Consider the following 27904-nt stretch of genomic DNA (forward strand, 5'->3'; position numbering starts at 1 on the left):
AAGTTTGTTTTCTTTTACAAAAACCAGCAATTACCATCTGAAATGAGTAAAAGAGCAAACAAATGAAGGACAGCACCATAAATCTTAAATTTTTACTCAATTAGTGTGCTCCATCTTATCAGAATATACCAAACTTTTAAGAAAATAGATTTTTTAGTTTGGTTAAAAAAATTACTGATGGGGAGTGTTAGGACAGTGAATGAATTGCAGACAGATGGTCTGAAAATGATAAAAGCTGGAAATGATCTACTCTGCTTTTACAGAGTAAGAGTCCTTCCTTGATTTTTACTTCTATAGTGTATACAGCTAGACGGGAGCTAACTAAAAAATTTTAAAATTTGTCTGAAAGCCATCAACTTTTTTTAAGCAGAAAATGAGGAATTTGGGCATTATGACACCTAGGATACTCCAGATTGCTAAAGACTTCTCAAAACCTTTGCAAATTTTATCAAGTTCAGTACTAGCACTACAGAAAGCAGGGTAGTGCAAGAGATACCACTACCTTCTTTTGTCTAACTCAATGCAACTACAGGCTTCTGGATCTGTATTTGTTCCAGTTCTGTAAAAGCTCTATGTAGGGAAAACTGCGATGAGCTTATGGCAAGATCTAGAATCTTAGGTTTATAAACCAGGCGTGCTTCTGAAAACGCAAGTCAGGATTGCCCTTTTAAGCTCTGGATCCATAAAATAGCAAATAACAAAGTTGCCTTAGGCATCATGACTTTTGACTTCAGTCTCTTCTCTTGTCAGCCAGAGACTTACAACTGATAGGTAGAAGAAATTAAAAAGAAGTAAGACATAGTCCTAGATCAGGCACTTGTGATTTCCCTTGGACATCTTAAAGAAAATTTAAAAAGTAAACTACCAAAGTATTTTAGTTTAGAAGGCTCTACTACAACACAGAAAACTTTGTGATAAAGCTAACTGTTCCACGATGAAGGTTCAACAGTATACACTGAAAGTAGAAATTTCTAGCTTTTTCAAGGTGCAAAAACACAGCTGCAGTGAGTAACTTGCCAGGTTAAAGACGCGCAATCACCTTTCAACAAATAAAACAGACCTAAACAAAAGGTCTGTCTGCCTACTTGCTTCATTTATCCAGCCTCTGAGATGACATATTTGCTCAAGTGGCTCACGAGGAACAATATAATCAATTTATTAGAGAGAAGCCATATACACTGAATCTGGTATGAAGTACATCACACTTCTGCCCTTCCTCCAGCAGGTGCTGATGGCAGCATTTAGACACACTATCATTACACTATGTATAAAACAATTAATATACCAAATGCAAAATGAAATGCAAGCTTTGTTATTTCTTTTTATTAAGAATGCAATTCAACACTCTTCGGAGGACTTGGATGAACAGTAAATTAGTTGCAGTTTCCAAGCCATCAAAGTAGGATATATGTGATACTTCAGCTGGCTCTTTGCATTGAGGTAGATCAACCCCAGTAATGAAATGAACTTTCAGAGACAAGATTGTGAACAGCTGACAGCTACAGAAAATGTCCAAAGTTTTATTTTTGACCAAGTTCCCATGGATTTTGTCTCCAGGAGGGGTGGAATAAATCAGCTCCTGAAGCAATACGGGTATCTCTTATTTCAAATATTGACTTAAAAAGATAAAAATTAAACTAAGTGTATTTATTATGCTTTAAAAGAGATCGCGACACATTTTCCTCTTAACAGCTGGGAAGGAAATAGCATCAGAAAGCTTAGGTGGCATTTAATGGAAAAAAAGGCAAACAATGGAACTGTCAAAATTTTACAAGAAAGCCTTTTTCTCCAGGGATTCCCACCTGTGTTATGCAGACCCAAGAGGTTCAGATGAACTGCAGATAAACATCAGCCTTTTGCTTACTTTTCTGAACCCAAACACTGGATCTTTTGTTTTACCTTGGCATTATTGTTCACCTTTGCCCCTGAAAAGCTATAGTAAGTCTCAAAAATTGCATTCAAAAGCAATTAACTCCATCATGTGTAGTGAAGGTCAAGTATTACACTCTTCTTATTTGTATCATTAAATAAGTGTCTGCTTTGTTAATTCAATAAGTTTTATTAACATGTGCTTTGCCTCTATATCAACACTTTCAATTATTAAGGGGTTTGTTTACTATTACGGGAATCTTTGTTTCATCTTACAAAATTGCATTACCTGGAACACTGAGATGGGCTTTCAATGAAACTAAGACTCAGTCTTCTTGGTATACTCATAAAAATGGGATCCAAGTCTTTGGAAAATTTATTGATTATCTTAGTGCTTTTAAATCCACTCCTGATATTAGAAATTTCAAAGAAAGCTAGTAGATGCCAAGACCAAAACAAGCAAAAAGGGACGATTCCTCACATATGTGTATGTGAAACTTAAATCACGAAAATTCTTGTCACAAAATACCGCAGATATTAAAAGTTTACAGAGGAAACTAGGCGAGCTTGTTGAGGACAAACCAGTTAGGACTACTAAATACACAGAAACCATGTCAGGAAGTCTCTGATCTGCAAATGGCTGAAAGCTTACAGGAAGGTTAGAGGCTTATGCGTGCCCTTTTTTTATACATTTCCCAAAGCACCTTGCTTTTGGCTCCTTCGGAGTCAGGACTGGTCTGACCCAGCACGGCTTTTATTCTGTTCTTGTATCCTTATCTTGTTTTAACACAGCTTTTAGTGCTTTTTATCTTTGAGAAACTAACTTGAAAAGTAACAGTAATTGCTTCCAGTGAATTCAGATTCTGGATCTTTTATGACATCATTCACTTTTGAAAGGTAATAATAGTATAGACACACTGCAATTACTTCATATAATATTATCAAAGTTGACAACAGGGTTTCAGTAACAGCCTGATCCAAAACTCACTGAGGTCACTGGAAAGAGTCCATTCATTTCAACGGGCTTGGAATCAGACCTTAAGATTCTTTGAATGGGAGTATAATAAAACAGGAAAAAAAAGGAGCTGGAAAGGAAAATTCTTCTCATGTTTTTCTCCTTGGCAGTTTAATTTTCTTTGCATTCCCATTTCTCTTTTGCTTGCCATCAATAGAAAAATAACACAGTCTGGAGGAAACACCCATATTGTTTACAAATGAGGTTTTTAGCAATGCCTTTGAACTGGAAAAATATCATATTGAAAATACATTTTTAATGTAGAATAAGCCATCCATTCTGAGGAAAACTCAGGAAGAACTCTTCTTCCAGAGGAGGAGGAGAGTGCAAGAGTCTGTTTCCACCCAAAACAGACCAATACTGTAACCGCTCATCACTGTTCATCACTTGATTATTGGCAGCTTGGTTAATACTGGGATTAATCATAAACTAACCCTAGCTTTAGTTCTGCAGACCATTTATCTGGAACCACTTATCTTACTTTTGGATTTGTGGAGGGTTTAGATAAAATAACTACTAGATCAAATAACTTTTGGTTTTGGTCTTGCAAACCCATAACTGAGCTTACCAGGTTTTGCATCCCAAACAACCATTTTACCTTTCCCAGTCAGTATTTATTCAGTCCATTTGAGGGCAGAGACATATATCTTTGCAAGAGGTACGACTTTGTAGAGTTGGCATGCTGTGGAGGCAGACAGCATTCTTTGCAGGGCTGCCATGCTTTTGCATCTGAGAGCTGTCTCAAAGCAGCTATTCAGCAGTAATGTTGCAAGAAAAGACTAACAAGGGAAGCTAGTTGCATGGACATGGATGCCATAATCTTCTCCAGAGCACAGATTATGTCTTTGCCAAATAGCTCTGAAGTCCTATGATGCTCTCCACAGTAAGACTATATGCATCATGAATTCTGAAGATGAGCCTAAACCAATTTATCTTACCTCTGAAAGCCAGTGGGTTTTTTCCACATATTAAGGCAAAGCAAGAATTTTTGATAAAAAATGATAAAAAACACGTGGCAGATTTTGATTTGAGCTCCCCCCGCCCTTAATCATCTGGGGCTGTATGTGCAGGCTATCACTCCAGGACGTGGCTGGTACAGCAAGTTGCTGTGTAGCCTCAGGCCTCCAGGTAGATCATTCACATTGCTTCTGTTGTCCAGTGTTCTAGTGTAGGCTTTGCATATGAGTTGCCCAGGTCTGAATCAATCGTGGACACAACCCCGTCTCTCTTCCTCAGTACTTTAGACTCTTTTCAACACTTGAACACTTCGAACACTCGTTCAAATCCACAGACCCACCTAAGATCCTCCCAATTGTTACTATGACCCTTTTGACCCAAGTTTTGGTAAGACTAAACTTCCTGAACATCTTCAGCTTCCCAAATGTCTCAGAACATTATTTCACAATTAGCTGCTTTGCAGCCAATGCTTCTAATTATTCCTCACCTCTGAAACAAGAAGCTGTTTCGTAAAAAGTGCCTCTAACACTAGTCTTTCCCAGCACCAATTACAGTTCTAATTTGGTAATGTTACATTTGAAATAAAAGAATACATTCTTGGAGGTAAGCAAAGTTTTTCCATAAATTTAGCTTGCACATTGCGGAATGAATTCCCAAGCATAAATATTTATAGATGTATTCAAGCTGAGGGATTATTTTCCTATGGGCAAAACCAGCTCAGCTACAGGGAAAGAGGATTGCACTAGTGAGTCTTCTGCAACAATCAGATGTTAAAAATGTGTTTTGAGAGATGCTCCTCATTCTGATAGTATAAACCATTTTAACCACTGATAATATGGCATTTTTTAAAGGCTCTGGAATAACTTTTGCACTCTCTGTTACACTCATGCCCATGAGTGCTCAAAGTCACTTGGGTATATGGGACTTCATTTCCTAAGTCACTTTTGAGCTTGTAGGGACAGAGAATGAGATGGGGCCTCTGGAAATTTGAAGTTAATCTCTTGCGATAAAAAATAAACACTTCTTTCAGTCCTTCCCATAAAAGCACTCAGGTTTCTGATCTCCGTGATTCCCACCATAAGGTTTTCCCAGAGTCTCACCACTGTGCATGGCCAGAGCCTTCCCTCCTGGCCATACATTTTCAGCTTAAATGTATTTATGGCCAGTTCACAAACGTTTGTTCTTCTGCTTGCACTGTCCTTTCCCTTACAAATTTCTTGTGCCTCATAGGTAATTACTCCCCTTGCAGAATTAAGAGACAACCCTTCCCAGCCCTTTGTTTTGCTAGGTTAAAAAGAGCAAATTTCTGTTCCACACTAAAAGAATAGGTTCTCCTTTTCCCTAGTCATCCTAGTATTTCTTCCCTATTTTTGTTGCAGTTAGTCTTTCCTAAAGATGTGGAATCAAATTTTTACACAATGTGCCACATAAGGCCTTACCTGAGTCGTGTGCAAAGACATGTATACATCCCTGTATGTCTTGAAAATCCCTCTCCTGATCCTAGGATCAGACTAATTTTTTCATGGCTGTATCACAGCATTTTCTTACACTCAGTTGGCATTTGCTTACAATTAATTAGCAGACTAGGCCCTTCTTTTTCTCAGACATGCCAGACTGTTCACCAGTATAAGCGTGTAGGAGATTTTTTTTTTTATTAGTTTCCCCATGCCTGATCTTGCATTTTTTATGATTGAATTTCTACCACTTCTACCACTCTAGCTTTCAAGGCTACCCCAGTTCTTCCTGAATGATACCCTTGATATTCCTTTGAGCTTTCCAAAACTGAAATCCATAGGTTGTTCAGAAAGGAAGAAATCTTTTTAAGTGGAACCAACATATATCCTAAGCCCAGCACAAAAGACTTAGAAAGAATATTTTTGTGGAAAGATTTCCAGCAGTATGTTTCCAACTCATCATGCACTGACACACATTTTTAACATTTATTCTTAGTTTCTATTTACTCCACTGCCACCTGAATGGAACGTATTTATCTTTCCACAGTTGTTCCAGGGCTTATTAACAGAATTATATATTCATGCATAATTGGCTGGATTATAAATCCATATTACTGTAGCCATGGGTATTTTCACAAAGTTATGAAGCTAATAATTTTTCATAAAATGTAGTCACTATACCTGGGAGGAAAAGGCCTGGCTTTCCCAAGGAATGGTCCAATCTGAAAAGCAAACAGAATTACCAGCAGTGCAATTACCAGGCAACCTAAACTCCGTTGCTAGGAAAAGAATAGGAGCATAATTTACATGAGAATTTACATTAGCTTTAAACCTAAAGCAAAGCAAGCAAAAACATGAGACTAGCATGATTTTCTGCACATACAGTCAGCAGTTTAGTTCTTTAGAGTTTTTTCCAAAATCAAACCATATTATTATTTTTATTTTCATGAGTACTAATATTTTATTTCTTAGACTTTCACGTTGTAACTAAAACATAGTTCTCCTGTGTCATATGTAATCTAATAACAAAGACTATACAAACAGAATAGCTTCTTAATATCATTTGCAACTATTCCTTGAATCTCATGCAGACGCATTTAATATCTATATATGTTGACACAGTAGATTCCATTCAATAGGATTTTTTTTTTCTTTCTCATTTCATTTAAGCGCCATAGCAGTTCAGTCTGGTGTCCCAGTCCACAGTGTTAATTTGTAAAGAAAAAAGCACTTTGTGCTGAAACAGAAGAGAACAGTTTTGTGGCAAAATATTTCAGCTGCGATCCCCAAACTCGGAGAAAGCATGTGCATAGAGGAATGTGAGCAGGGAAAAGTTCCAGATAGAGAGGAGCACAAGCGAACCAGATTTCTCTCAGTTGTGGAGAACCACAGAGAGGGGACAGAAAGGTAAATCATTATTTGAAAAGTTCTCCTTTTCTAAGAAGAGGGCAGAAAAGCTCATTTCATACTACAAACTTCACAGCATGTACCATAATTTCTTTTAATTTCACTTGGAGGAGGAGGAGAGGAGGATAAGGGATAGTTGTAAACTTGATCATAAAAAGGGTTAAAAATGACTCCAAGTTAAATCCTCTAGATATTGTGCTCCCTGTTGTGCTTGCAATTTTGGACAATTACTGTTCATTAAGTACACATCTCTCCTAAAGCCAGCTGGCACCAGAGAAATCAAATATTTCATGAGGTAGACAGGGCCTACCTTCTTTGAAGTTCTTTTATCCGAACCATCATATTGAGGTGTCCTTGTGAGTACTGTTCAATCACATCACGTACATCATACGGTTTCCGAGCTTGCTGTGAAAGGAATCAGACATGAGATTGAAAGGTAAGTATAGCTTAAATTTGATTTTTATTTCAGGCAGGCCTTCATTCTATGTTTTCTCTTTCAGAGGTTATTTGCTTGCCATTTTGCAATGATTGTTGCAATGAATAAAAAATATGTAGGCATGGTAGGAGTGCATATTTATTGTGGAGATGGAGCCAAATGATTCCCATTACTGTCAGTTAGAGTCATGTCTTCATGTTACTTCATACTTAGCAAAATATTAGACCTTCACAGTCTATTTAAAAAAACACAAACCCAAGATATATAATTTATCTAACACTATCATGTGCAATATCTCTTGGCTCATTCCAAAACCATATGTTAATCATAATGTCAGAGGACTGAACAACAGAGATGGGCCCAATTCATAACACTTGGACCCAGAATCAAATGCCTCTAAAGACTAAAGATGTCTGGTGACAGAAATATTATTGCTTAAGTAACTGGGAGGACAGATGCTTTGCCTAAGTCTGAAGACTGCTGCATGTAGATTTTGTTTGCGCTTCTTTGTCTTTAATGATACCTACGAGGTCAGAAAAAAAGGTGCAATTCAAGTAAATAAAAAAGGACAGATAAAAAATGCAAAAGAGCTAAAAAACCTCCATCTGCCCAGCTTTATTCCTGTTCTAATGAGAATCTAGATGCTTCTGCCAAGCTCTGGTTTCTTGCTATAACTACTAAGGCAGAATTTTGAAAAAAGTCTAAAGAATTTGCATAAAGCGATGCAATTATAAGAAGCGCAGCATGGTAAAATTTTATCAAGTAAAATTAACGTGTGTGTGTGTGTGTTGGAATAAATGCAAATGATGTCCTTTCAAAAATACCAGCATGTTCAGAGCCATACCAACCCTTATGGGAAATGTGGGGCAAGATGTGTCCTTTTTGGCTCTGACTCAAGAAAAGAAGAAAAAAACGAAAGGTAAACTGCAAATCTAGTAATTGGAAATTACTGAAAACAGCTCATTAGTCATCTTGTTGTCTGTTTCCACTCTGTCACAGCTTCAGCCAGAGCCATTAGCATGCACCACTGCACACATGCATTGAACACCTACAGTATGTGCTGGAGTCATGCTTGGAAGGCGGCCACAGGATCCTAGAAATTTCAAATGAAAGCATGGAACTGGAACGGAAACAAATCCTGTGAAATGAATGAAAAAGCAAAAGCTCTTCGTGATAAAATGACTTCCTTGCGCTCAGCCGTCAGCACTTACCTGCATTATTACTTTCAGAAGAGCTCATGGCTTTGGTAGTGTGTGTGTACGTCTATGTGCATTTGTGAGAAGAGAGACTTTGTGGGGGAGGGAGGTTTCAGCTTTCAGTTTATCGCCCCCTTTTTTTTTTTTTGCCTTCCCCAGCTTCACATTTTGCAGACGCTGACACATCACTATTTCTGGCCAGAAAAGCAGCCTATTGTCTTCACCCAGAGAAACAGTGCCAGTATCACTCTTTAGATTGACTAGCGGGGGTGCTTTGAGAGCATTTTGGCTAAATCCTCTGTCCTTTCCTTTGGACACTCTCTATTTAAACACGATGCATGGCGCAGAGCCTAGATGTGCTGGGGATTTTTCCCCACCTCCCTCCCCTCTCCCCCATGGCTACTATGTGCATAATTAATTCTGCTCATTCCCAATGAAATTTCTTTTCTCCCTCAAAAGAAGTCCTCTATCTGTTATCCCTTTCACCAAATCATCAGCTCTGAATCCTATACTTGCAAAGTACTGTACACTGCAGTCTGCCTGAGTCCTCTCTAAAGCACAGTACAAATATCCTTCCAACTTTCACCGTTTTTCTTTCCTCTTTTCCCATAAAGCTTTAGATCTGAGCATCTTATGTCCTGCCAGACTTTGGCACAATCTCTTGTGATGTTTTTATTAGGAAATGCTAGGACAATAGAACTTAAGGTGGGAGGTAATGGGCTCCCAGGGAGGTGTGGTAAATGCAGAACTTGAAGAACTTCTTTAACTTTCATTCTGTCTATAATCCCAAATCCTGGGCATTTGGGCTCAAGCATTCTACATCCAGCGTGCTTAGAGCTCCTAATGCAAAACTCAAAATAATATCACCCAGCTTTGAAGTTCCAAAATCTAATCAGCATGGGGAGTCCTATAAACTATATTTCACAGCCCTAAGAAAGAAAAAAATGTAAGGTAATTCCTCCTTCTTCTTCCCTATCACTAAAACCAACTCACAGAATCCTCCCCATAGACCAATCAAGTTCAGTTTTTAAGGTTTGGCATGACTGCTATTAGCTGCCAGCTCCAGAACATTAGGTCTCTGGTGGTTTGAAATATCCTCGTTTTTATCCCAACTCATTTATATACTGATTTTATTTTCCAGGAATGGTGTCTTTAATTTTCGTGGGGGTTTTTTGTTGGTTTTTTTTTTTTTTTTTAGATTTCCCATAGTGTTTCTCTCTCTGATGTATTTACAATATAATCCTGCTCTCCTCTTGTTTGCTGAGTTAAACAGACTTCTCCTAGTCTCCTTTTATAAGGTAAGGTCATCTGAAGATACATTTCTGCATGAGCTTGGGAAATGTATGTGCTATTCTGTCTGCCCTAATTCAGAGTCTTTTGAGTGCTGTGAGCTTATCTCAGACTTCTATCCCTTGCAATTAAGTGCTCAACTCTAATCAAACTTGCTTGAAATTTAGGTTCTTGCTTTATCTTTTTAAAACCTCTTCAAAAGGATTATGAAAGTTGATTAACTTGCAGTGGACCCACTTGGACAAAAGAGCATGAACCTTCAGGTGGAAATAACAGGGGCTTTGAAAATCAGGCCAGAAGTTAATTATTCATTTCCATGGCATCACCAGCACATGGGTGATGAGAATGATGATACCAGAATCACATTCCAAACAAGTTTTATCATAACGGGCCTTAATAAACAGGCAAAATGAGAGACCTTTTCCAGTACAGCACATTTAGTTTGAGCACTTTGTAACCTGATTGAGAAATTTAACTTAAGACCTTGTAAAGACAGCAAATTTCCAGAGGGCAGATGCTCCACAATTTTATAAAATATGGCCTCTCTATGATGTCCCATTCTGGGAAAAAATTTGGAAATGTGGGCCACAAATGTGAAAGCAACTTTACACAGCATGGTATTCATCAGTAAGGTCTATCGATCTGTCAACCATACATAGCACGCAATTAGTTGAACATTCTCTAACCAGTCGTTAGATGGTCAGTATAGACAGTAACAGTATTTTAGCAGGCACTCCAACAGAGTCTTTCCTTTCACTTCTTCTAGTAGATAGGTAAGTAGTTTCTATATTGGTCAATATAGTAAAACAACCAACCAACCAGAACCCCAACAAAACAAGCGCAGTAAAAAAGAGAAGTGAAAAATAACTATGCTGACTCCATAAATTCAGAAGGTTTTCGTATCATACTACACCCATGGATAGTTGATAGTTTTGCCCACACTATGAAAAAATCCACATAGGCTAAGTGTGAGGCCGAGAGCCTAAACAGTACCTTAGACTTATTACAACTGCACGCACAAAGACAAGTTCACTCTCAGAGCACTTTTAATGTCATATACTTAAGCTTACAAATTGTACCTATGGTTAATGGTGCTGCTTACCTGAAATTTTCTTCTGGCTACAAAATACTGCATTCTCCTAATGACTTTTACAGCTGTTCGATGTGCTTCAGTTAATCTGCCAAGAAAGACAGACACAGACATGCACCAGTGGGGTTAAAAAAAAGTAGCAAAAATATCTTAATGAAAGACGTTGACTCTAAGCACCAAAATCTACAAATACATTTTATGTCTACAATGCAAAATTGTAGCATAACACACTGTGCGTGCATGTGTATTTTGTTCTGTTGCTTTACCCTCTTGTATATTGTGGTTCTAAGTATAAAAAACTGATACATGAGACAATGAAGGCAGGTGTACAAAGATAATACATGTGGAGAGGATTAGACAGGATTACTGTCAATGCATACAACTGGCATCAGTTTGAAGAATGTGAAACGTTTTTAGAACCATGACTACATTCCTTATTTTGCATTTATTGAGTGTTTGCCCATGAGCTTTATTGCACAGAAATTAAGTCCTTTAAAAAGTACTTTGAATTCTCTAGGAAGGAAAGAAAAATTGAAGTATCACAACTAAAAAAAAAAAAAAAATTAAAATTAACACAACACACCCTCTCAGCACATGTGTGTGTGTGCATGTGGCTGGCTGTATTGGTATTCAAACACAGAACTGGACATATCATAACTTAGCAATATCACTTTACCCAGAGGATACTATATTTGCAGAACATTAATTGTGCCACTTGGCTGGCAATTAATTACCACACTTTCTTATTTACGGTGAATTTTGGAGGGGTAACTGTAAGAACAAGTATTTTATTTAAGCACTGACTCCTTCCCCATGGACTTCTTCATTCATTTAAAATGAGTGAACTAAAGCAAACAAAATTTTCTTTCCAAGGAAGCCGCAATGTTAAGAAATCTATGTTCTATACAGACATCATCTCTGACATGTGATGATAACCATAGGAAAGCTTGCCAGCAAGTTTCTCAAGTCTCCTGAAAACACAATTTGCTGCCTCTTCCCAGTATATCTGACTGGGGAAAAGGAAGTATTGGCTAGGCCACCTACTTGGATGCCACAGTTTAGAGAAAAAGTCTTTAAAAAGTGGAAACATTACAGTGTATTATTTCAAAGTGAAGTAAATAAAAGGTAAAACAAACAGAGACTGTAATTAAGAACTAGCATCATTTTTCATAATTTCTCTTTGATAAAATTAGTGCTTCTGGTTGGGTGAGATACCACATCCACAGAAACAGAGTTTTTAAAATAAGCTTTCAATAGCTTTTTCTCGCTCTTTCTATTTCAAGTCCCAGTTTAACATTGAATACATGCACTAATATGTGTGAAACTCAGGTGTCTATACTACATATATCCTCACACTTCATATATCTATGTATATTCATGCACATATCCATATATATACACTCACACATGCAAACACACAGAAGACAATGCAGGGTGAGCACGATTCAAGAACCATCATTGTTGTATACCATCAACAGCATTGCTAAGTACGAATCTTTGCATTTGTGTAAGCCCATCAAAGGGATTTCAGAAGTGTCACTGACGGACTACCAGTAGTTTAGCCTACAGGACCTTTATTATGGTGAAAGAAAAGCTCTCAGCTTGATGCTCAGGGCTCCAGCTGAGCTCCTGTGGCTGGTGACTAGAATGGAGACAACGTTCTGCTTGTAAATGGCACATACTTGATAGAGAAATCTTTGTCTGTCAGCCCGTACAAGTAATATATATATATATTTATAACCAGAAAAGAATCACAATTTAGGGTTTAGGGTTTAGCCTTCCTCCTTTTTGTACCAGTTAAGATAAAAGCTTGAAATTATCCCCTAGCTCTAAATGATGTGAGACTTCATACGTATACTTAAAAGGGTTTTTTTTTTAGGGTAATCCATATGAGATAGTTCATGCATTGTTTAAACAGCCTCAAATATATAAGCTTCAAGAAGTCAGAGATGGAAACAAACCAAGGCAGTAATTTCCTCCTAATTCCCCTCCTTCGGCAGAAATCAGGGCTACAGAACTTTTTCCAATGTGTTACCAAGTTTAAGTGTCCAAAATGATGAGGTTGACTCTTGGAACCTGATGCACAGTTGAACAGGCCTCACTTTTAGAGAAAGAAGTTATTTATTTGTGAAATACAGCAAAGAAAATCACCTGACTATAATTCAAAAGCACTTGATATTGGCCTGTTCCAACTGGCAAAATTCCCACCAATCTCCCTGGGAGCAAATTTTGAAAAAGGACTAAGTTACTGTTCAGATTTGATGGTCATTAGCATTAAACTGAGGGACAGAAATACATGAAACCTGGCTTTAATGGAAAAAAGACCGCGTGAAAATGTGCAAACCTGTAGACTGAGATACGTGGATGTGTTATCTTAATTGCCTCAATAAATGCATAAGGAGCACAGCAGCTCTAGATGACAGAGAGCAGCTCTAGATGAGTTAAACTCCCTGCTCTGCATAACAAGCAGAGCTATCCTCCTGACGGGGGGTTGTGGCAGCGTGGCTGACTGTGATCCTAAACATTTTTGGAGATTTTAGCTGATTTTCATAGTTTCTTAGCACTGATGACCAGAATGGGTAACTACAGCTGTTACCGGCAAGGTTACATTTAACTCTCTATTTAGCCCAATACATTTATCCTGCTAAGCCTTATATTTTAGCCCAAAACCTTGGATTAGGTAAAACCCTTTCAGCCTTGAGGGTGTCAGTCTTTTACATGCCAGAAGCATACAACAGGAGAGAACAAAAGGCCAGAGACACTTTAGGTCATGCTTTAGTAATGCTCAATAGAAACACAACAATGCTTGCCGTGAACCTCCTAAAATATTTTGAGATACACAACTCATGAAACAACAACCCAGGGGGGTTGTGGTGGACACCGTACTTGTACACTCTTTCCACGTGGCATTTTCTACTGACAGAAGACAGAAATAGATCTTCGCAGGTATTATGGTGCCTAACTCCCACGGAGGTGAAGGTTTAACTACTTTCGTAGCTCCAGCTCCCAAATGAAGTCGGTAGGACCTGAGCACTTGCTCTAAGTAGGAACATGGGTGGGTGGGTGACCACACCTCCGCCCCTATGAAAGCAGCCAAGCTCTCCTGCCTCCGTGCAGCAGAGGGCAGTGGCACACACACACTAGGAGATGCTTTCCAGCACATTAAGAAAATTATTTAAATTGTTTAAAATCTTTACCCATAACACCAAGTATAAATGCTAGACCTCGTAAGGATGAGGTCCATGCTGAGGTGGAGCGTTACTGTTGGGTGGGTTGTTCTTTGTGTATGTTTTGCTCCAAAGAATATTAGAGTTTTATTGATGGACAATGGTGTACATTCCCATCTTTTCACCTAAACAACAGATAGGAAGGTTTTGTTAAAACATTCCCCCAAAAGACTGTAAAGGAGAATAAAATGACATTTGAACAGAAGCGATCAGGATTTTGGAACGTTATAAGCACATAAAAAAATTAATAATGGGAGCTTGTAACATCTGCAACTGTAACGGATACCATGAAATGTCTACTGAAATAACGTATACTTGGATCCCTAAATGATACTGACATCGTCTATAACTATGTCTTCACGTAGGACCCAAGCCTTGGACCCATTTGCAAACCAGCACGTGTGCCTTACCTTTCTGTTAACGGATTGCCCAGCAGGATGCTCAATTTTAAAAGCAGTCAAACCTACCCCTAATTACGACGAGTCCTTCCCAGTTTGGCTTATGGACTCCTGGGCTGTCGTATCACTGTGGTAGGGCAGGGAAAAAGAGGAGCGGGTGGAGGGCCTGGACCGTGTAAGTTAACAAGCAGTCCCCACCCTGATCTGATCTCTCCAGCGACTATTCTAGAGGGTGAGGGGGAAAGGGGCCCCTCTTTGCTGGCTGACTCGACCTTCCCCTCTGCAGGTTTTGAGTATGCCTATGGGCCACAGAGCCTGGCGGGACGGCCGTGAGCCAAGGAGGCTCTGCAGCCCCAGGTTTGGTCCTCTGCTCGTGGCTCAGAGCGCACTGTGAAAAGTCCCTACTTTTAGCTTAAAACACCTGGATGCATTTAAGACTTTTTGGTTTTTAACTGCAGAAAGGCAGTAGCCTAAGCCAAAGAAGCCAAACATTTTCAGTTGAAAATAATTGAACCAGAGGAGGAAAGAGAGATGATCAAATCCAAAGCAACTCTGGAAACCATCCACAGGGATTTTTTTTCTTCTATTTTTATATTCCGCTCTGTTTGTTAAAAGCTTGTGTTGGCCAGCTCAGACCTACTCTTTTTCTTCTTCTTTTGTATGGAGTCTGATAACTTTCAGCTTAATGTGCTTTGGAACAGTCAGGGAATATTTTAAGTGAAAAACAGATATGGAAATGGACCCTAAACACAGGCAAAGTTACAACTATTCCAGGCCATGCTGAGGCACAGCTCAAGTCTCCAAACAAGCCTGTTGTCAGCACGATGCACCTTTCAGTCCAGAAGCATTTTTTAATCATTGGAGTTCACTTCAGCGTAGAGACAAGGGGAAGGACTTTATTCAGGCTGTGCTGCAGGACGGCTGCAGATAGTAGAGCGTGCATTCCAGGCTGGTTTTCCTGCCGTTTATTCAGGTGTCGTGAATTAGAAGAGTTATTCAGTGTAACGTAACTACTTTGATCATGAACTGTGGAAAATAAAGGCCACTTCAGCAAGGTCAATTATAGCTCTCTGTCCCAATTTGCAAAACTGGTTTGAGGATACACGCTTACAGTACCTGGATTACTGCTGAGCTTCATTCATTTGTTACGTTTTGATTGCTTAGGAAAACACATAAAAAGTCACACTAACTCTACTTTAATACGTTCATTGGATAATGTAACTCCTGCCCAAAGTAACATACAGCATCATCTGTTCTGGAGTTGTTCACTTGACATCAGTTTCTAAGCCAGCACAAACAGTGACTAGGTCAGTGATGGCAACTGAAACGTAAAGAAGTTATTTGAGAAGCTCAGTCCTCCATCTGCTTTTTTGTTTTCCCATCACATTTGATTAAGAGTATTCACTTTCTGGCTCTGTTTCTAGGAAAGAACTTTGATTCTCAGTCATAACTTTAATTTTTCTCATGTACAATTATCTTAAATGGGCTGATATTTTATTGGGTAAAGTATAAAGCAAGCCTTATTTGCACTGAAAGCATGAGCAGACTCCATACAAAACATGAAGTGTTGGCATCACAGGATACTTTTGTCTCCAGATGCACATAGGCCACTCACTTTCAGAGGCAAGATTTTTCATTAAACTGCAGATTCCCACCGTTACTGAAAGGCAATATTTAGCAGAGATGAATATCACCTATATTCAAATGTAGCTAACGGTGTAATTATCCCATCATACGGACAGCATATACCAGTAAGTTGTTGGGGGAGAAGAAGGGTGGGAAAACAGTAATCATAAAGGACATAATATTAGAGAGTTTATTACAGACAAGCGCAGCAGTTAGTCTATATTCAGTCACATGCACTATGTGGACCTTCTGTTGATGGAGACAAGTGGTGGAGAGAGATGGTTCTCATCACAAGAACTGTAAAGAAAAGAAGCTTATATAATGTATTTTAAATACCAAGGGAAGTTGCAACGTCCAAATGAAAAAAAAAAAATCTTCCTACCAATAAATGAACATAAAATTAGTATTACCTTCAGCTAAGCAAAGCCAGACAAAATGCCTCGAGCCTCTTAAACCACTCGAGTTAAGAGAAGGTTGCAGCTTGAATCTGACATGCAGACACCTGGAAATGTCAGGCGATGATTCCGATTCCAGAGCTCACCCCAAGCCAGGAGCAGCAGAGAAGTGCAACATAAATATAATAGAAGAGGTTACCAGTCTTGTAACATTTCATCAAAGCCTTGTGAAGAACAGATACTTCTGGAGAATTTCCACCACTTACATGATGGAAACTTTGTAAGATGCCATTTGCACTGAAACCTGAGAGAACATTTCAGAAAATGTTGGCACAACTTTATTTTTCCCTTTATTCCTAATCACAATCCCACCTTAAACCTACCTCATCTCTATTCTAACCATATCCTTATCTGAACCTTTTCTTTTCAAGCCCATGTTTGGCTCAAAAGTATAAATAAATTTGGATTGGCTTCTCTCAAAACAGAGCAGCCTGGAGGCCTATTTGGCTTCACCAAGCTCTGCTGACAGCCTCAATTTATGAAGGAATGCTGCAGATTCTGAAAATCCCTCCTCAGCAGGTACAGTCCCAGGCAAAGTAGAAAAGAAGACCTAAGTGACATGTTCACGGGGGGCTGCATTCTGGCACCTGGTTATTTTGCTGAAGATTTTGTGGCATTGGCTATCTCCACTCACCCATCACCATATACTCTGCTGCCTCTCGGAATTCATTGCAGAATGCAATTGTCTCTGCTTCTACTTGTCTAACCTGGCCTTTCCCTGAAGTGAACAAGAAAGCAAGCAGATTTCCTACAGCAGTGCTCCTAGGGACTGGGGCAGGGAAGACAGATAGTGGAGGGTCCAAAGAACAGCTCTGAGGAGAAACTGTTAAAAGAGGAAGAACTAGGACTTCATTTATAGGGAGCAACTGGCAAGACAATACATTGGCAGAGGAAACACCACTGGGAGAAGCAGCAGTGCAGGGTGTTTTCCTGATGTTGTCCATGAACAGAATAAAAATAGTAGAAAGGTCCTGAAAATAATCAGAGGTAGATGTAACCTGCTCACTAAATGTGATTTAATGAGGAAGAAAACCCCTCAAACTTTGTTAGTTTGTTAGAGTTTTCTCTAGACAGTTAGAGTTTTCAGTTACAAGTTTGTTCTGTAATATTACAAAGTGGGTTTATTGAGAAAGTGGGAGAAAAGCTCTGTGTTAGTCCCTTGCTAATTAAAATGCATAATTAAAATGAGTAATTAAGCTTACTACAGAATGCTCTTGTGTCTGGGAGCCCAACTGCCCTTGAACAACAATTCATCTGCTGAACTGTCTCTGAGAACTAAAGTAACCATTGGATATTTTGGTTACATCTTTCCTCTATGTTTTGTTGGCAGCAAAATAAAAGTGCCTGGTCTCTTTTCTGCCATTTTATTTCTTCCATTCTTCCTGCAGTGTCAGAACAAACAAGATGATGTCACAGGGATGTCTTTTCAGTGTGGAAATACAAACACAGAAAGATTTTCTTTTCTTTTTTTTTTTTCTGAGCAAACAGCTTCTAGAAATTGCCACAATAACTTCCTGTATTAGCGCTGTACCATGACTACTTCTGGTCCCAGGATAGGTGAAATGTTCTCATCTCCCCACCGCTTCTCATTTGCTTAGAAAACAGACTCTAGCCACAACCACCTTCTTGGGAAGTGGACAAACACTGACAGACAATGGCACATTTTTACCCCACATATTACAACACTCACTGATTCTAGCTGATAAAGGTATTTTTTCACTTTTCTTTCCTTAAGACTTGGTCTTCATCAATTTGCCTTTTAAAAAATGCCAACAGAACTGAATACCTAGCTAGTAAAAGCCACCGCAGAGACAGCCATCACTAAGCCCAAACAACCTCCCAGCAGAGGAGATGCCTTTCTGGAATCCGAATAGCCTGCACAGCGGTGCAGGGGGAACTAGAATGGTACAGCCTTATTCGACGGGCTCTGGTTTGCTCACTTTAAAAAATGCCACAACCCAAATTAATGAACTTTAAGACTTCATTTTCCTCTTCACTGTATTCAGCATTTATGGGAACAACGTGGTGTTGTTAATATACACCAATGACTGAGCGCTGTATTTATGCCTCAATGATTTTCTGTCATGAGAATATAATGCCTGGCAAAGACTGATTCTCTGAAATACCAGTTTGTTTGGGGTCATTAATCTTAATTCCTATCTTGCCTGAATAGGAACTGGATAACAGTCAAGTCAGGGAATAGTTCTGAGAATTAAAACTTCAATAGTCTTTGAGCTGCCCAAAGCTTTACATTTCTTTTAAAAAATGAGTAATTAATTAATCTGCACCAAGTACTAGGGAGATACCCTGTGGAATTGAGCAAAATGCTTCTTGTGGTTTTAAAAAACAAAAAACCAGTGGCTTTTGGCAGGATCTTTCCTCAGTAGCTCTTGTGATTTAGTAGTTACAGCAGGGGCTATGGAAACACAACTCCTGGGTTCTTGAACTGATTGATTTAACTGGCCTCTGTCTCTCTGGGTGATCTTGTGCAAGTCCTTTTACCTGGCTATGCTCTAGTTTATATGTCTATAAAGGAAGTGTAAAACCTAAGTCGCGGAGGTGTCATGAGGCTTACTTCACTGAGGATTTTAAGGCAATCAGTGGTCCCAAATGAAGAAGTATTTTATTTATAGGATGACTCAGCAGAAAAAAGAATAGTGACAATATGTTTTTCCCTTAACGATGGTAAGGAACAAGGGAGACTGATCTGCAGGCTTGGGGAAACTGCCGTGTCACTGCTCCCTAAGCAGAGGCTATTTTCCAGAGCACTCTTCCCTCTCCACCTTCACAATCTCTGCTCCTCCTCTCCTGAGCACCTGAGCAATCTGGGAATTAGCTCCCTGTTCACCAGATACTCAGCAATGCAAGACATCCACAGCATCTGAAGCCAAGCAGGACCATTAGATCATGAATGTGACCTGCTCAGCAGTGCAGGGGATTGCATTTCACACAGCTGCCCTTGCCCTGAGCCAAAAACCTTGTGTAGAACTAAAGTAACTTTCCAGAAAGGCATCTGGCCTTGATATAAAGACCTTTATATACTGTTAAAAAGTGCCTTATTTGTTATTTAAATTTGTCAGTATTCAGCTTCTAGGCTCCTCTCTCCAACTGGAGTAGCAGTGATTTTAGCCTTTTCCAGCCCCGTCTTTCTCACAGGGACCTTCAGCGGTGCCAGGTGCACTGCCTCTGGCCTGGCAGGGAGACCAGGCTTTGGTGTAGGGAAGAGCGTGTAATGGTCTCTGGGGAATTGCAAGGAGAGACTGAAATCCTAAACCATTTTTATCATTATTTTTCTGCCTGTGGTTTATCTCACGCTATCAGTAATTATAGAGATCCATAATGGAAATGCTTAGACTGGCAGGAATGGAGAATGAATGGGAAGGTCTGCGTGTGGAAGCATCAGAAAGGGAAAAACAGCATAAAAAGCCCTGTGAGGATGGCAGGTGCTTGTGGGACCTGGACCATCAACATCACAGCACATTTATGAGCAGCTTTTGGAGATACCCAATTCAGGAACACAAAGGAACAGGTATAGTCAGGAACTGCCTCTGCCTAGACTGAAAAAGGACTCCAGCCACTAAGAGGAGATGGTGGGAAAATACAGAACAAGGCTGGTGTCTTAAGACACCCTAATAAGGAGACAGAGTACAGAGAATAAATTCTAATGATTCCCAGAGGTGGGAGAGCATGGAGAAGTAAAAGACCCTGAGCACTGTCAGCTCCCAAAGGCAAAAAAGGTTCAGTGGCACCTGGTTGCCATCCTGAAGAGATCCCAGAAGACACCATGAAGACTCAGTAGAGCATTACTTGGCCCTCTGTGCAATTGCAAGAACTCCTGAGCAGCCCACCTGGATACGTGCAGCTGGGATACAAGCATAGGGACAGGCTGCTTGGGTACACACATCGTTGTATTTGTGAGTGCATGATTACGACAGTGTGAATCACTGAAAGTAGCCATTTTAAAATAAAATCACCTTGCCCTCCTCTAATGTCTTGTATCGAGTTTTGATACACAACCACCAGTTTATACCAGCAGAAAAGATTCTCGAAAGCTAGTTCTAAGTTTGACTTACTATCTGATCACCTTCAAACTTGCCTTTCAAAGGTCTTGTCAAAACCACGTATATTCTCACAATGGCCTTGCGAACTCCCATCACCAAGTCACAGCCAACTTTTAAGCTCCAACACCAGTTTCTACAAACCTATGTGCCAAGAACAACTATCGCTTTGCCATTAGAGGAACTGGCATTTCAAAACCAGACAAAAATCATGATCTTCCTTTTTTTAAAATTTTAGTGTCCATAAACTATTTTGCAGACAATAGTGATCGTACTCATAGAATCTCACAAGGAACTTTGTGCGGCTACAGACATTTATTAATTTTCCACCCTGTATTTCATCTGAGAACACGCATAAAAATCTTACAGGCCTCACTTGCCTAATACTGAAAACATGCAGTGCTTATCAATAGTTTACTACAGAAATAAATATCCTGCTAAAAGTTGCAAGCATCACTTGTGCAAAACTATCACTGAAACCAGAAGTTTTTGCTGAGCTACTTATTTCAAGAGATTTCACTCGCTCATTGAGAAACTACTTTGTGTTCAAAGATTGTGAATCTTTTCTTTACCTTCGGGAAAAGATGGTATCTCTTGGCATATTTTTTTTTTTCTTTTTTTCTGGCAGACCTTTAGCTCAGCCAGTGGACGAACAGAAGGAAAGTGTTCATTTACCAATTGCTCGTGACTTACTATTAAGAACAGGAAAAATAACTTTTTCAAAGTAAGTGAGGAAATCTGTGTCTTCATGCTCTGGGGAATTCTGATTTTCCTGTCTTTGTTTCCATCCTAACTCACAGGAAAAATATTTTAAAAGTCATTATGAAACAAAAGATTCTGAAAGCATTTTGAGCCTGAAATGATATGTTTCATTTTGTCCCATTTTAATACACATTTGTTTTGAAAAGGAAATATTTTATCCTCTTAAAAATTAATGCATTTTATCTTGTTTATGCCCTTTTTCCTCCCAGTAACTGGGACTCTACGCTGAAGACATATACTCTACACTACATAACCAGGTGCAGAATGAAGAGCACATGCCTTAGAGAAGATGTAAGCTGGTTTACAGAATACTATTAAAGAATGGCACATCCATGCTATGAATCCTATGAAACAGCAGACCATGCTGGGCAGATCCCAGTTCAAATATTGGCACGGACTTAACTTTGACAATTTTCCACTAATGACAGTGTTCTGAACTGTGCCTGCATCCAATGAATTTTGTTTTAACTCCTTCTGTTATAAAATTAAATTAATAAAACTCCCTCTCCCCCTCAAAGTTTTCTCATGGAAAAAATCCATTTTAAAGAATTTTCTTGCACTCGAAAGATCATCAGCTCTGTGTTCACTGAAAGTTGGTAGCAAATGAAGATCTGATAGAAGCAAACGATATCCATATAGTATCAAGTACATATGAGGTGATCCAGTTTACAGGATAATAGCTATTAGTATCAGTGCTTCAAAGTCTTAACCTTTAGGGTTTTGATTTTTTTGTGTGTTTTGTTTGAGTTTTTTTAATTGGGCCTTGAGGATGCCAGCACTGCAATCAAAAGTGTTTCTAAATAATTATGCACTCATTTAGGTGGCTAACTACCTGAATTGCTGTAATTAGAACACTTAATACAAGCAATTAATTATGTCAGCAATGCTGAAGGCTGTTTTTAAGATCTAGATACAGAAAACTGTTCAAACAAAAAAACGCAACAAACCCCGAACAAAGGGATCTTTATTTCATTTGACACATTTCCACTGATTGTTCTCTGACAACAATCTGAGAACTCTTGGAAGTTCTGTGTAAGAATGAAATAAAAACTGGGAACGATGCTATCAAGACTCCCACTGAAGTGGAATTTATTTTTTTTATCCAAGGAATGGACATTTAGATGTTGCCTCAAATTAGCTTTATCTTGTCCTTGAGCAATTGGCTTTATTCGGGATCTGAAGGAGCTTACTGCAGAGGTGAGGCAGCAGACCAAGTATTCACATACTCTAGCTCAAAATTTCAGTGTTCAAAAATGTGAAATAGGTCATGACCATCTGTCCATTCGAAGCTGAAATAAGGACATGTTTCTTCTCTTCAAATATACTTCTATTGTACAGAAGTTTCCCACTATCCTCTCAGCCTCCAAGTCCTCACAATATTGAACTGGTTTGATAATGAATTACAGTCTTAGTTTTCTAAAAGTTCAGAAACCTATAAACTTCAACCCCATTCCAAAGGAGCCTCACACAATTTATCTTTTTGCTTGGAAATTATGCAAAAAGAAATTATGCAAAATCTGAGGTTTGGCATGGATTCGAAGCAAAACCACTTGAAACACTGCAATTTAAAGTGAATTTACTTTGACAATTTCAGTTTGCCCAAACCTGAAACTCAAAGCAAACCTCAGGGCAGAAGTGTAAACCAGAACAGATAGAAATCAACAAATGTTTACACAACACTCCATGAATCAAAGCTACTTAACTTCACATGACATGAAGCAGAGGCTGACAAGCCAGGAATCAGACTGGAACATTTTTTGAACACAATCTACTTCATTCGCATTTAACAGAAAAACAGTTCATTCCCTCTTATTACCTGCCTTCTCAACCATGAAGCCCCCCTCATCTCAAGTTTTAAGCTCCTCTCCCCATCTTAAAACTCCTATTATCATCACTTCAATCTTTCTCAAATTTTCAAGCTTCATGCCGTGAGAACTATAGGGGAAATAAAGCCATTTTATACTACACAAAAACACCTTTAAATTTGTTCTCAGTAGAATAATCAGTCACATGCATCTAACAACCTGGTGAACCAGTTGAGTCTGAGTGATAGCTGATAATTTCCTTGAGTTATATAGTGTCACAAGTGATAATCAACTTAACCTGATACTAGCACTTATCTAAAGAAAAATACCTTTCTTCAAGGGAACAGATCCAGGCAAATAGTTCATAAATACCAGGGTGGGTTGTTTTTTTCTTTTCTTTTTTTTTTTTTTTTAATGTGGCAATTTTTCGTCAGAGAGATGAGCAGTTTCAAGCACAGAGTCTTTAAAGCAGCTCTTTCTTGATTACAAACAGAGAGAATGCTTGTCTCCCCAGCACATGGAGGGAAATGTTCAGTTTGATCCACAGCACAGTACAGTCCGCTCCGTTCCTGGCTACCAAGACTGGCCACGTACACCTCAGTACCATACACCCCTCAGGCCTCTTAACTTGTACAGACCATGCAGAGGGCGCTAAGGATGGAATAAGTTTTAGTATTCTCAAAGATTAATGGAAAATAAGAATATAGCTCTTCAAAACCAGCATCCATACATATTTGTACATTAGGATATGTCTGTGCTACATCTGTTATTAGCTCCTATGCGTTCCTACTCTAAAAACCATTCATGACAGAATGAGGAATATTCTGCTCAGGACATTTATTAGAATTGAATTACATATTTTCAATGCATCATGAATTTTATAAAACAACATGGGTGAACACACAATTATTTACAAATTCAGACTATAACGAACTGGGATATAGCAGGGAAAATATTTGCAGAACTGTGAAAGATGATTTTTATCTAACAACCAGCATATAAAATACCCATCCACCTAGGATTTGTTTAATGTCCTTCTTTAGATCTGTTAATTTCTAACACCTTCCTCTTTCTCCTACTTCTTCCTCACTTATGGGGAAGACAGCTTTGCCACCTGAGGCTCTGCTATTCTCCTCTCAGCTAGGCTTGCCCCACTTTGCACAGAATAACTAAATATTCACCATGCCAAAGAAGGTAAGCAACTCTCCAGCCTCGTGGTTAAAGCATTCACTGGCCGATGGGAGAAGGCTGTTTAAGTCCCTGTCTCGGTGGGTGTTTCCTTTTGGAGTGGAAGAGCATGAATGGGATGCTGGCCTTGGGATGACCCAGAATATTCTGTGATCTGGTGGCGGGGCATGCTTCTGGGGAACAACACGCTCAGATGCCTTCAAACTGAGGAAAGAATTGTACTTAAGCCTCTCACAATGTGGATCCATCGTGGTATTAAATGACAGGACACCTTCTTTTCTAGGAGCTTCATAATCCTAATCTTGTGCTATTTTTGCTAGTCTGCAGGGGAAAAAGTTTTCTTTTTGAGTCAAATAAAGAATTTGATCCAACAGGAAACACATTTTTAGTTTTGTGAAAAAAATGGAAAAGATGTTCATTTGCATTCAAATCAAACAATGTTGTTTTCAAATATTTGGATCAGAAGCTGCAATGGAAAAAAAAAATCAATTTTCAGCTGAGCTCTGGTGGACATATGAAGTCAACGAGTATCACCAAAACCAGTTTCTACTAAGCAAATACAAATTAACCATTAATCTAAATTATGTGATACATTGTCTGTGACAGACTTTAAATCAAGACTGCAGCATCCTGCTGAAGACTCTTCCTGGCTGACGAGAGTGCAACTCCAGTCTATGTTATGTCAAGACCTCAGATGGTCTAAAAAATGAAATGCATTCAAATATTGAGTTTATGAATACAGTGTGGAGACGCTTCCTTCTGGCTTAGAAACTCTGAAGGAATTCACATCTGCCTGACATGACAGAAGTTTTCAGAAAGCTGCAATGAAGTCGTTATTTCTGTCCGAAGCAACTCCCATCAACTTGTGTTTCGATACGAGGCGTCCCGGAGACACAGCTATTACAGACTATTGAGACTCTTGAAAACTTTTTGCATTACTGAGGTACTGAAAATGCACAGGAAGTTTTAAAAAATATAGTATCTCTGCCTATCATTTTTCAAATATCTCAGGTCATGTTGTGCAACTGCAGTTTTCCATTCCTGGCAGCCGTAGCATTAAACCCTGAAAGTGTTTACGCACCTACACACCTCTCCTACACCTTCAAAAATAGCTTTTCAATGAAAGTGCCTAGAAAAGGAGGAACTAGCTAACTTTCCAAATGACTGATGAGAAATACCTGCATAAGCTAAGATCTGATCGGAATTAATGAAGGGTTTGATTCTGCAAACCCACATCTAAGTAATTCTGTACATGAGTTATTTCACTGAACCACATGGGCTGCAGACAGGTATCAAGCTATGTTCAAAATTAAGGTCTGCAAAATGATACCCTAATTATGCAATTAAAAGTGGTGTTGAGAGAATGTTCTTCAATTATTTATCCTCACTATTTTTGCATTTCTTCAAACTGGGACAAATATCGTCAACAATGTATGTCGGCAGCAACACATACTGCTCTGTCATACCTCAGCTACCGAACATAGACGGAGCTGATCCTGTACCTGAGTAAAGACTGCAGAATCCCTCAAGCAGTAATAGGCAACTGGCATCATCCCACAGGATCCTTACTGCTCCACCTTATCAGCTATAACTTGCCAATCTATATCACGTATATTCATTTTATTCACAAGAAAACTGGACATTTTGGAGACACGCATATATGTGTATAAATAAACACACTTAATACAATTCCATGATTAAGCTGTTTGGTAACTTTCAGAAAATAATTAAATACACATTAAAATATATGTATAGTTCTAGGTTATGAGCATAAATATGGAAAAATACAAACTTGATTTATAAGCTCAAAATAATCTCAACAGTGATTTAGCTATAGTTTTAATAGCATGAAAATGACTAATTTAAGGTCAAGAGTAATTTAGTTTTGACTGACTTGGCAATCCTTTGTTCTCTGGGTCATGTAAGTGTTGAGTAAATTATAAACCTGTAATTCTATCCTGAGGTCAAGGGACTTCAGAATTGATTTGATATATTGGTCTCCTGGAAAGTTCTTCCAAGGCCAGTACCCCCTAAACTGTGTTTATGAGTTGACCGCATTAATAACTAATAGAGTCATATAATATTAGCAGAGGTGAAATTAACCCTTTCAAAGAAGATTATGCTCAAATGCAGGATTTTTAAATGAGGGACAGAAAAATCAGATATACCTGTGAGAAGCCAAATTTCTATAGAGTATTGAAAAAATAACATGAATGTAAAAAGTTATAGGTATCTCACTTCAGGAACAAAATCGTACTGCATCATGAGAATTATTTGGGATAATCCTGAGTTTGTGAAGCAAATCCTACTACCTTGGTATCTTACGGGGGGGGAATAAACAAAGCAGCAACTACTCTGACAGACTATGTAAGAAGCATAAATACATTGAAAAAATTAGCAGCTGCTCATTTAATGCAGGCTTTGCCATTGAAAAATTGAGATGGGAAGTAAACTGAGATGTATTCCATACAAGATTTAAGTGTGCTTTATAGCAGATCTTACTAATTTTGAACCTTTTAATGTTTCCAAATGAAAGTCATCACACTACTAAAAAAAATACACTGTAAAGCCCAGACACACAGCCTGGACTATTCTTTTGTCACCAGGCAAACATTAAAGTTAATGGTCCTCAAAGTGTTTAAGGTTATTTCTTTTGCCCAACGTCACAGTCCTGAACTCATTAGTAAGAGGTATATTCAGATTAGCCTGTTCAGTTCTGATTTAAAAGAAACTCAACAGTAATCACAATCTGAAATCTTGAAATCATTAGGATTAACCTAGTGTTACCCTCGAGCAGTCCTGTGAAAAATTAGAAGTAGGTTCCCCCAACCTCCAAGGCTGTAGATTTCATGGGAGTATGAATATGTCCTGGAATCTATGGAGTACCAGGAGATGTTTGTCCTGGACAGTCTTTGGCTATCTCCTTCCACCGCTTTCAAATTCCTAGCAAGAGCACTAACTTTGCTGTATGCTTTTACATTTACAGTAATTCCTGTATAAAAACCCAACAGTTGGTTAGATTAATGATCAATAAACACACAGCAAGGTTAAAGAAATATCAGCATCGGAATTAAAACTGCAACAGCTCTTACCGCAATGGATGACAGCATTTGACCTGGTCACACAGTAGGAACCAATGTGCAAAAAAGAAATCATAGCTGCTTGGTAAATAACACAACACAGGAACATAGCCAAAGACCATTGAATGTCACAGAATACATTAAAGTAGCCGTTCTCCTGCAACTTCAAGGGACCTTTGAACAGGTTTTTAATGGACGTTAAAAATAGAAGCCAAAATTCAGATGGGTGTTTCACAATCAGCTTAGGTCAAGCTTTGACCGTGCCTCCTGGGGGGAGGCAGTCTTGCTCCCTGCTTGGTCAGCAGATCTCACTGCCTGCTTGCCCCCGGGACCTCACCACTGCACACTGACTCAGGTCCGGCCAGCGGCTTGTCAGAAAACTAACCCCGAAGGGGAGGAAAAAAAGAGCGCTTTCTGTTGGATAAGTTCCCCGAACAAAATCACCTTTGCAGGGCAGCTGACAGCAGCGGATGGTAGGGGAGAGGGAGGGGAAGGAGGAAGAGGCGGTTTGCAGTAGCTCAGATGTAGACCGGTTCAAGGTGTCAAGACGTGTACCCACTGTCCTAGCGCTCAGCGTCCCCCCACCAAGTT

At 39.0% G+C, this 27904-nt stretch overlaps 1 protein-coding gene across 1 annotated transcript in view; it reads right to left on the minus strand.

Annotated features, from left to right (window-relative positions):
• LOC128143618 (potassium voltage-gated channel subfamily KQT member 1-like) overlaps positions 1-27904 on the minus strand; it is a 506641-nt gene that overhangs the window by 208672 nt on the left and 270065 nt on the right. Inside the window, exons 12-14 of the mRNA XM_052790981.1 lie at positions 10727-10802; positions 7013-7107; positions 5977-6017 (exon numbers count right to left, since the gene is read on the minus strand). Of these exons, the coding sequence (XP_052646941.1) occupies positions 5977-6017; positions 7013-7107; positions 10727-10802 (212 nt within the window). The remainder of the gene's footprint in view (positions 1-5976; positions 6018-7012; positions 7108-10726; positions 10803-27904) is intronic.

Source organism: Harpia harpyja, chromosome 6 (genome assembly GCF_026419915.1).
Source record: "Harpia harpyja isolate bHarHar1 chromosome 6, bHarHar1 primary haplotype, whole genome shotgun sequence".
NCBI classification, from domain to species: domain Eukaryota; kingdom Metazoa; phylum Chordata; class Aves; order Accipitriformes; family Accipitridae; genus Harpia; species Harpia harpyja.